Raw genomic sequence first — 11,419 nt, 5'->3', positions numbered from 1 at the left:
AGACATACATACATACGTACGTAGACATACATACATACATATATACATACATACATATACATACATACGTACATAGACATACATACATACGTACATAGACATACATACCTACACAAACGCCTTTCTATCAAGAGTGATGATATCTCTACAGATCGAGTAAAAGAAGAAAGGGATAGACAGCGAGAATCGTTTTCCAGAGAATGGAAACAACAACTGTATATACACTGCTTCTTCTTCTTCTTAGAGAGAGAGAGAGCTTACATGTATCTTCCCATTGTTTATAGACATTGAGAAGTGTGAGGTGATCCCCGCCAGGCCTGGAGAAATTTTTCCGCGCGTTATCCGCATGCAAGGCCTTCTCTTTCGGTCTGTAGAAGATACTACTGGCTACTCCTAACATAGCACATATGGTGATGCATTCATCTACACATTTGTATTTATCTCCTTGAATTACCATCTTCGAATACATCGGATCAAGAGGAAATTCTGCCATACGACGACCTAGCTTCGTCAGCTGTCCCTGCGAAAGAGAGGAAAAAAAGAAAAGAAGGGAGACAGATAGACAGATAGACAGACAGAGAACAGATGAAAGAAGAAACAATGAGAATGTCGTAAGCGAGATACATCGATTCGAGACAGATAGATAAATGAATGAAAGATAGATAGAGAGATGGAGAGAAGTGAAGAGGTAAAGAAAGGTGAAGAAGAGAAGAAGAAAACAAAGAGAGAATCGAAGGAGCTTCTCAAAGGTGTGTTTTGAAGGTGGATGTACACCTTAGAAAAAAGCCTCAGCCCAAATCTTCTACAAGTGACGAGCTGAGGAATGTCTTCTCCCTCTCTGTCTATCACTCTTTGTTTCTCTCTACGTACTTGTCTATCTATCTATCTATCTTTCTCCCCTCTCTCCCTACCTACCAATGCCTATCCGCATACCTTTTGTCCCTTTCTATCAAGGTCTCTTCATAAAAGTATGAAAGCATCCTTATCCCAACACCGGCTTTCTTCTTTCTCTTTTTCTTCTTCTTCTTTCTCCTATCCTTTCCGTACCTACCTACCTAAATATCTATCTACCTTTCTTTCTTTCTTTCTTTCTTCTCGCCTTGTTGTCGTGATAGTTGTGTTTCTTACCTTATCATTGAGAGCTCCGATAGCATAGAGGAGTTCCAGCGCTTTGATAAGAGTCTCCGGTGGAGGGGGATCCATGAAGTCGAAGTTGATAAGATCGTCGATTCCTAGACTTTTCAGCGTTAAGACCACATGTCCAAGATTCGTGCGTTGGATTTCAGGTGTATTGGCATCTTCCATTTCTTTCTCATATGAAAATTTCGTATACAAGCGGAAGCAGCAGCCTGCTCGCACACGCCCTGCACGGCCTGCTCGCTGATTCACAGAGGCTTTGCTACAAGGAACGATGATTAACGACTCCATCCCTGACACCGATACATACATATAACACGACAAAGAAAGAAAGAAAGAAAGAGTGAGAAAGAAAGAGGCGATAGAAGAAGGAGGTGGAGAAAGGAGAGAGGGGAGATTCACTGAGAGATGTGGGAGAAGATGAGGAAAGTTTCTTTGAGGAAAAAAAGGCGTGAAGTGAAGGATGGAGAAGCAAGAGGATGGGGACAACACAAGACAAGATGGGTAGACATCTATACATACAATGATGTATGATGTATACATATATATCTGAGATATCAATAATGTATCCATATAAGCGTCTGTATGTGTCTGTAGTGGATATACAAAAGTGAACAAGAACCTACACGCGTAGACGATGACGGGGTAAGGAAGATAGTCATACACAGGTATGTATATATATGTATGTGTATACTTGCATGCATGATGGTATTCATACATGAACATACACATAGATACATAGATATATAGATACCTACACAGGGGGACGTAGGTATGTGGAGATGTGCAGTGATACGTGCGTATACGTCTATATACAAACGATCCCTATGTAGGCGCGTATGTACAGCCGACAACATGACTGTAAGGTTCTTGCACACTCCGCATGATGTGTGTAGAATGTCTAAGACGCACGCGCCATGAAGATCTCCAACCCTAAGACTTCCCTCTCTCTTTCCTCTACAGAAGACTCTCATCGGCACTCTCTTTCCCCTCTTTCTCACGCTTGCTTGTTGTCTACTGTTTCTCCATTTGCCTAGACTCCTTGTACTCCATTCATTCATACCAGCTCACAACACCCCTGCATCTTCAGTCATCTCTATCTCCTCTCTTTCTTTCTCTCTCTATCTGTCTATCTCTCTCTTTCTCTAGCTCTGTTCCTATCTCTCCCGTCTCTCCTTCTATCTCGCATTCCGACACTCGCTCCCTCTTTCTCTCTCTGTCTCTCCGTGTCTCCTTCTTTCTATCTTTCTCCCTTTCTGTCTATCTTTCTCCTTCTATCCTTCTATGTTGATATTCGCCTGGGTTTCTTCATACCTGTCTTGGGGCTGTAGGTGTTCTGTTTGCAGAACCCGCAGTCAATGACGTAGACAATATTGTCAATCGTGATGGACGTCTCAGCTATGTTGGTGGCGAGCACAACTTTGCGTGCTTTCTCAGGAGTTGGCTCGAAAATCTTCGCCTGCATTTCGCTCGGCAAAGTCGAGTAAATCGGGAGAAGAATAAGCTCCCCTATCTCCGTACCTCGACCTCGAATCCTAACAGAAAAGAAAACATAAGAAAAGATAAGAAAAAAAATAGACAAGAGAGGGAAGACAAAAATGGAAAGAGAGAAGAGAAGGAAACGTCAGAAGTTGTGAGACTTCTGATCAAGATGTCTTCTACGTGGTGTATGACTGGGCCTGTAGTTCTTTAGTCTTTTCTTTTCTCTTTCAAGTTGAAAAAGGCTTTCTGTGGCTGTGAAGCTTTCCTCTTCGTGTTTTACTCTCTTAAATATAGCTAAATCGAGAGATTCTACAAAAAGGTACATTAGCACTGTGATGAGAGAGTGCACACCTCACTTCCGGTGTATGTACACCTCACAAGAGATGAGAAAAAACAAGATGATATCTCACGGACGAAACACATCATCTCTCCATATATCTACATCCCTCATCCATAAGAATGTAATACACATAGATATCTATCTATACAGAGAGAATGACATAGAGAGAGTCTACCTCCCTTCCTCTCTACCATTCTCTTTTCTCTTGCCTGCCTGTCTTGTTTCATCCAAAACTCTTTCCACTCAGCATCTCCTTCTTAGCCTGTTGAGCATGGAGATCTTTCTTCTTCGTCTTCTTCTTCTTCTTCTTTTTCTTCTTCTCTCTCCCTTCTCGCCCCCACAGCGAATATTTAGGACTATCTATTTATATCAACGAGAGTGCTATGGGTAATGTAATGCTTGTGCTTACAGGTTGGAGAAGGACGTACCTTCGCTCTAATTCTTCAAGAGCTTCGTCAATCTCTTGCTGTCCGGGGAGGAAAACGAGAATATCTCCAAGAGGCTGAGTTAGGTGTATCTGGAGAACAGTGACCACGGAAGCATCTATGAAGTTCGCCTCAGGAGCTTTGGTATAGTAAATCTGAACAGGATACCTCCTCCCTGGGATACGAAAGATCGGCGCGTTATCGAAGTAATCCGAGAATTTCTCTGCCTCTAAGGTCGCTGAGGAAACGATCAACTTGAAGTCTTTTCGATACCTGGAGACAAGAAGGAAAGAGAAGGAAAGAGTGAGAAAGAAGGAAGAAAGAAAGAAAAAGATGAGAGAGGAAAGAGATGCTGATGTAGTTGACACCGTCGTCATCTTCGTAATGATAGAGACTGGCAATAGACCCATCCACCTACATTTACACATACTTATATGTGTATAGGTGCATTCATACACATATAGATATGCAGGTGTATGTACACTTCACATGCATCCATAGAGACGCCATGAGATATCATCTTCACCTCTCTAAAACGTAGAGAAGCAAGAAAGAGACTTCTGATAGATGGGGAAGTCTTGTTAAAGACTGACTAAAGAATCAAGCAAGAAGAAATACTGAAGAAGAAACAGAAGTAGAAGACCATTTCTCTCTTACAGTGAAGAAGGAGACAGCTACTAAAACGACTAGTACTACTCTTTCAACATCATCATGGCTGTTACCCAAAGTCCATAGAGAAATATATACACCCTCTATCTCTACATACAGAAAAATACACATGGATTTGACACGTAGACCATCCATCACGACCTGTGCATGTGCACCTACACCTATCTAGCTATATGTATATATATATCACACATATCCTACTCCGTTTTCAATGTGTCTGCATGGGGATGGATGTCTCCTATTTCCATCTGTCTATACATGAAGAGATAGATGTCTCGCACGTCAGTGTTTATCTCAGGAACTTCTGAAGAGTCGTGTATGAATGTATTAGAGAGAAAGAGAGACATTTAGATCTCTCTTGACTCTGTAGAGAGGTGGAAAGACTCTTATCATCTCTAGAATAAAGCCTCCCTTCTCTTGGCAGTTCCTTCATGATAAGGCTTCTCCTCTCCATCGAGTCTGAGTTGGGTAGAGAGAAGTGAAGACGAAAAGTACCTTGCTAAGTCTTTAACAAGACCAAAGAGGACGTCTGTATGGAGAGTTCGTTCGTGGGCTTCGTCGACCATCATGACTGAATAGCTACTGAGGTCAGGCTCCGTGAGAAACTCTCTCAACAGCATCCCATCTGTCATGTACTTTATCACAGTTCGGTCCGATGTACAGTCTTCGAAACGGATGGAATACCCCACCTAGCACAACATATCCACAGACAGAGAGAGAAGGACGTGGATGAGCCTATCATAGAATGAGAAGTCGTCTAGATGTGTTGTGTATTGAGAGAGGGACAGAGGTATATGGTAGAATGGCAGTTTAGGTACAGGAGATGCCAAATTGCAGCAAGTCTAGCTGTATGTTTATATTAAAGTTAGTTAAGCTTCTGAGCTGTGATGTAAGGGAGCATAGGATACGCCTTAAGCCCTGAGGCGTATATAGAGAGAGATAGACGTAGACATGTGATACAATGACAGTTCGAGCTCGTGTCCCATCTTCAAAACGGATCGATACCCCCTACATATCAGCAGACACACAGAGATGAACGTATCTATCTAGACGTATACGTACACGTCCGCCGTCATCGTGACGAGAAAACTGGATATGTACGTATATGTATATATGTCACTTTGAAGCTTCACCTCCTTGACTTTCTCTCTCAGTCCTAGCGGAAGCCACACGCTACATTTCCAGCTCGCGATATAGACCTGACGATCGATAGGACGATAGATATAGATAAATAGATAGACAGATACATTAAAGAGAGATAGAGAGATAGAGAGATAGATGAAAGCGAGATATAGATGCGAAGAGAGTGAAATATAGAGATGTTCGTTCCTTTTGTTTTCTCTTAACGCGTCGCTCTATTCTTAGTCTTTCCTTCTGCAATTAGAGGCATGTAGCTATCTATCTATCTATCTTTAATCTATCTGTCTATCTATCTATCAATCTTTGCTCTACCTATCCCGAAAACTGTATCTATCTTGACTCTATCACTTTGTATTGCATGTGTTGTATGCGCTCACCTCCATGCCTAATCGGCATCCGATCTCTGTGGAGACACGTGCAGCGACAGACATCGCAGCGACTCTTCTGGGTTGGGTACACCCGATCTTTCCAGCTTTGCCATATCCAACCTCGTAGAGATACTGAGGCAGTTGCGTCGTCTTCCCGCTACCTGTCTCGCCTACGACGATCAAGACGGGGTATTCGCGAACGGCCTTTAAAAATTCTCTTCGATATCCATACACGGGGAGCATCTTACGCTCTTCCTACGAAAGAAAGAAAGAAAAGAAGGAGGAGGAGAAAGAGTGAGAAAGAGAGGAAGAAAAGATCAGATGAAGGTGTAAAGGGAGAAAGAGAGAGAGAAGATGGAAGGATATACTAGAGGTATAAAGAGATCATATACAGAGAAAGAAGAAAGGAAGAGAGGGAAAAGAAAGAAGCGGAGATGATCGAGTCGCCGTCAGACCAAAGAGGAACTCTTTTGAGGTGTATGTACAGAGAAAGGATTGACGAGAACAACTCATAGATGGAGAAGGAAAACTCCTAACCCGTAGATCTGTCCTGTTTCTTAGACGGTTGATACGAACTACTTAACTATACCTATATAGATAATCTAGAGATATAGACATACACGTAAGTATGTCCATATCTTTATCGGTCAAGTTGACTTACGTGCTTTTCTCTCGATGAAGCCTCCGCCACTCTCCATACAAAAGTCTTGTACAGATATCTTACATATGCACTCCGAACAACCTCATACAAGAGCCAACCCCACCACCCTTACAACTCGATACATCTATCTTTAATCTATTTATCTTTAGTCTATCTATCTTTAATCTATCTATCTTTAATCTATCTATCTATGGTCTATCCCATGGTCCTATCTATCTCTTTGGTTATCTGCGGATCTACCGACGTTATTCATCTCCACTTATACATCTATTTACCTAGCTGTCCATCTATCTATCTATCTATCTTTAGTCTTCTATCTTTGACCTATCTCATAGTTTCTTCCCTTCAAAGAGGTATCTTTCTTTATCTCTTTCCCTATCTCCCACTACCGACCTCTCCACTTCTACATCTGTATAAACACCTGCGCCTCCTCATACTCCTACTCCGCAGAAGTCTTGCACTACACACATACATCTATCTGCCATGTATAAATCTTTCCTTCTTTCTTCTCCTCCCCCCTCTCTTTCTCTCTTCTTGTCAGTTCATCTTCTTCTCCTCTTTCCTCTCTCCTCTCCTTCCTTCTTCTAGAATGAGAAGATGTTTGCTATAGGACTTACCTGTAGAGACATCTTGGCTAGCTGAGCCTTCTGTCTCTGCTTTTCTTCTTTTTCTTCTTTCGACAGGTTCCAGTCATCTCCATCAAGAGCTTGCTTTCCATGGATTTCTAAGAGCTCAAAATAAATCTGTATGCCTTCTTCATTCAAAAGACCATACTCGCCTTTTCTTTCTGAAGAAAAGGAAGAAGAGCTCATGTCCTCTCCTTTTCTTCTTCCTCTTCTTTCTTCATCCTCTAGAGTTGTGGTTTGGGAGCGAAGCTCTCTCTCTTTTCTTCCTTTCTGCGCTCCAAAGCGCACCAGCGCAGCTGACGTCTTCTGTTGCTCTATGAGCTGTTGGTCCGAGAGATGCTTCTTCTCTTCGACATACTTCTGTGTCATAACACTTAGGCGTTTCTCTGTATCTTCGTCATACGAATCAGGCATGACGTAGGTATCTACAACGCCACGAGAGGATCTTTCAGCGATAGCTGTCTTCGCTATCTCTAACGTTTTCTTCTCCAACTCGAGATCTTTTCTCTCTTCATCGGTCAGTTTCTGACCTGTATAGATCCATTCTTTATCACGTAACATTCTCTCAGCTAACGAAAGCCTATCTCCTTCGCGTTTCTTCAAATACGTCCGCCGAGCTTCTTCTCTTAAGCGAGACATATACTCCGTGTTATCTCGCAACTTCTCATTTCTCCCTTTACGTGCCTCTAAAAGGATCTCCAGAGGATCTTTCAGATCTTCTTCTGAAGAAAGCGTCATTCCTGCTGTTGAAGAAGAATCACCCGTAGACGCTTTAGAATCTCTTGGGCCTCCACCTTTTCTCCGAGTTGCTGCTGCTTCTCTTTCAAGTAACCGACTCGCAAAAGCATCTCGTTCTTCTATATCTTTCTCTCTCTCTCGCTTCCGACGTGTCTCTTCATCTATCTCTTCTTCTAGTGTGTTTCCTTCTCTTGCTGTTGATAAAGCTGTCGGTATAGTCGTAGGTGTAGAAGAGCTGTCTATTCTTCTCTGACGCTTAACACTCGCTTCGCCTTCTCCGAGAAAATCAGGATATCTGTGATCTTGCGGAGGGGATGAGAGAGAACTAGAAGATGAAGAAGAGGAGGAGCTTGAATGACCTCCAGAAAAGAATAGAGAAGCTAATTCAGACGACTGCGATGCAGTTAGACCCACAGCTTCAAGACGAGAAGAAAGAGAAGAAACAGAAGAAGAAGAACGGACAGCATCAAGCACCATAGAAGCGACGGCTCTTGTGGAAAAGCCAACGACTCTATGCAGTTCTTCTGATACACGTGATAATGTAAGAGAAGAAGAAGGAGAAAGAGAAGTCGGATCTTCTCCTCCCCCTCCTTCTTCTTCTCTTCCTCTCTCTCTCTGCATGCGATTATGGCTTGCCATCTTGAAGAAGAAGAAAGAAGAAAAAGAAGAGATCTGATTCTAGAGAGAAAAGAAGATAAAAGAGATTAGAGAGAGGGAAAATGACTTCGTGAAGAGAGGAAGAAAATGAGGTAGACGGAATGGCTATAGAGAGAGGAAGATATCAAGATTAACGAAAAGAAAGAATAGACTGAGTGAGAAGAAGAAGAAACCTACGAAGAACGAAGGAAAGAAAGGTAAGTTGGAGAGATTGTGTAGACTCTAACATGATGCTGGGGGATGTTCTTTGCAGAGAGACGTTAGACCTTGCATGTCTATCGGATGAAAAAGAGTTGAAGGAAGAAACTGAGAGAAAAGAATGACAGGGAAAGTGAAAGATGAGAGAGAAGTTGTATGACTTTACAGAGGAAGACACAAAAAGAGAGAGAATGACTTCCTCTGAGATCTCTCCAGAGAAGAGCATGAAGAAAAAAGAAGGCTTAACCCTGCAAGCTTTAAGTTTCAGTTGGACTCTCGCAAGGCATTGCGAAAAGAAAGAAAAAGCATTCCCTTGCCGGTGATCTCTACACAAAGGCCAAGAGAGGTAGCTACGCTCCACTCTTTGATAACGCACGAAATGCCTTTGAGAAAAACCCCTTACGAACAGGGACACCTGCAGGAGGGCAATGAGAAACTGAAGACAAAGAAAGAGAGAAGACGAAGAATCTCGACATCTGACCTTGGCGCGAGATACAGAAGGATTTAACCCAAGGATTTTCTCTTTCTCGATAATCCGTGTGTTAAATCCTTCAAGGACGCGAAGAAGAGGAGACGGGAGGTGTGACAAGCGAAGGTGTCTTGAAGGATAACAAGCAGACGCGAAAGAAGATGACAGATGGAGGAACCTGAAAAGTGAAGAATAATACAACGCCTTGAGTGGATTCGTAATCAAAAGCAATACGACATGGAAAGGAGAGGTAAGAAGAGGGCTGTAACAGGTCAGTGGAAACAGATGTAAGAAAGAAGCAAGAAAAAGCTCTTTAGATGACCTCACAACAACTAACGAAATTCTGACAAGTCCAAGGAAAACCAGAGCAGGCGCTTCTATTTGTTCGCTTCTACATGCATGCATGCCACGGATGAAAGAGAGAGAGACAAACGATAAATTCCAAGGAAAGGCAGTCCTTTCAGTTTGTTTTGGTTGCTTCTTCGAAGCACAGAGAAGTTGTATGTATCTACCTTCATTTATTATCGCTTAGCTGTTGGTACGAAGTCAAGCGTAAGTTGAATCTGAGGGGGGGTGGACGTGTATAGAAAACGAACGCCCTTTGATCTGACTGGTTTGCGTCGGGGGATATACCACAGCGACAGAAAGACGTTGTAAGTGAATGAGCTCGCTAGGCTTTCCTGAGAGAAGCTCATGGCAGAGTCCCTAGCAAACGGGACCCTCTTTGGTTCTATTCTGTAGATGCAGAAGAACAGGAGCGAAAAGTCCGAAGGCGAATCTGCTTCTTCCTCTTTTCCCCGGGAATCACAGATACGGTATGGCTCCCTCAGGAGTACGTGCATGGTTCGAAGAAGATTAACTCGCACAGGAGAGAATCCGCAGAGGGGTCCAATAAATTCTTTCGGCGGCTCACGGCAAAAGAAGATCATGGGTCGGTATCTTACTGCCAACAAGAAGAAATGCAAGAGACAGCTCTTACACGTTCGCTGAGATGGCAGTACTTGTGAGAGTGGAGAGCCGAGCACGTCGTCACGCTCTCGCCAGGCTTGCAAGAACCGTTGGTGTTGGCCTTCTTTTTGAAAGCATGACTGTGCTGTCCTGGCGGCATCAGTGGTTGAAACCTGATTCGCAAGAATTCTATGACCGGAGAAAAGGCGAGTGTTTCGTGCGGTAGTGCTTACGACCCGGCAGTTGTCTGCGAGTATCGCGGTCGGGCGGGTGTCATATTTGCCATCAATGACACGCTCCATTCTATTCTGTCCTCCGCCTACAAACAGTTAACACAGTGCACGACGAACACAGACGGGCGTTGTGCTGCGCTCCGGCATCAGTGTGGTCGCCAATCCCTCTTTAAGTTAACGAGGCTAACAGATGCCGTACAAGTTAAGTTACAGTGCCCGGCGTCTCAACAGGTGATCTCCGCAGATGTGAGCCAGACACACGATCCTCTTCGGACTGCACAGACACGGCGTGATGACAGGCGATTCACCGAAGTTTCATGTTCCTTTTTCTGAATGATGTGGACTAGTTGGGAAACCCAACTTGGCAGTCTAGAGATTGAAAGGAAACCCCTAGGATATTCCCGGTGTTCGTCCGTTCTGACAGCTTGCAACCCGTACGCGTTTGGACACTCTCCGAATCTCCCTGGCCGGCGGTCCAGCTGACGATGTCTGTGAAGTAGACTACGCGCAGCAGCAATGCCGACCGAGGCGACATAAATTGCGTCGGAATTTCCTTACCCAAGGGCAGCACAAGCAGTCACGGGATGGGTTAATTGTCGCAGGTGAAGGTGCGCTGGTTCGTAAAGCTTTAAAGTGGTTGGTCGCGTAGCATAAACAGCTGTTGTGCCGGTGCTACGCACCAGGGGCTGAACACGCAGTCGGGCAGCCCCGCGGACTGCGGAGAGCTTCGCAGTAGCAGAAGGATTGCGGCAGAGTTGTGTGGCCGCACCGGTGGGGAGGCGGCACAGGGAAAACGTCTCGTTTCGTGGGGAGTGCTGATGCTGCTGTGCTGGCGGAAAAGGAAATCACTTAACTATCTTTTTTTCTTTTTACCGTGAAGGGGTGATATGCCGGCCAGCAGCGACCCTGCTCACCCCGTTTCAGCGTAGCCGTTACTTCAGTAGCTACGGTGCCGGCACTAGTTCCAAAGAGGTACAACGGTCACGCACGAGTGTCCGTCCGCTAAGTAGGAGACGTGTGACGCCTGCGGATGTAGCGTCCGCTACAACCGCGGGAAGGCGCTGGGCCTGTGTGAGCAGGCAGAGTGTTGCGACACGCCGGCCGCGCGGAGTGCCGCGCAACGTCCGGCAAGAGACGCCCCGCGGCGGCGGAGAGCGAGGAATGAAAGGAGTAGTTCTTTTAGTCTGATATTGTGAGGAGAAAGACAATTAATGGCTTTTCTAGTAGTTGTTAGTTCTACCGAGTGAAAAGCTAGAAACTCTGTCAGAAGAGCAAACGCAACACTCAGTGGTAGCCGGCGATTGTCGGGAGCGTGAGCGGAGCTCCGA

The 11,419-nt window shown here is 44.5% G+C and overlaps 1 protein-coding gene across 1 annotated transcript in view; it reads right to left on the bottom strand.

Annotated features, from left to right (window-relative positions):
* Nucleotides 1-9,234, bottom strand: part of CSUI_001828 (pre-mrna splicing factor rna) — a 12,248-nt gene extending 3,014 nt beyond the window's left edge. The window contains exons 1-7 of the mRNA XM_068062031.1: nt 6,840-9,234; nt 5,571-5,816; nt 4,549-4,742; nt 3,388-3,657; nt 2,452-2,672; nt 1,129-1,430; nt 262-520 (exon numbers count right to left, since the gene is read on the bottom strand). Of these exons, the coding sequence (XP_067925990.1) occupies nt 262-520; nt 1,129-1,430; nt 2,452-2,672; nt 3,388-3,657; nt 4,549-4,742; nt 5,571-5,816; nt 6,840-8,225 (2,878 nt within the window). The 5' untranslated portion in view covers nt 8,226-9,234. The remainder of the gene's footprint in view (nt 1-261; nt 521-1,128; nt 1,431-2,451; nt 2,673-3,387; nt 3,658-4,548; nt 4,743-5,570; nt 5,817-6,839) is intronic.
* Nucleotides 9,235-11,419: the final 2,185 nt, after the last annotated feature.

This window comes from Cystoisospora suis, assembly GCF_002600585.1.
Source record: "Cystoisospora suis strain Wien I chromosome Unknown contig_740, whole genome shotgun sequence".
NCBI lineage: Eukaryota > Apicomplexa > Conoidasida > Eucoccidiorida > Sarcocystidae > Cystoisospora > Cystoisospora suis.
Note: the sequence above shows the minus strand (reverse complement) of the source record. Positions and strands in the feature narration are given on the sequence as shown.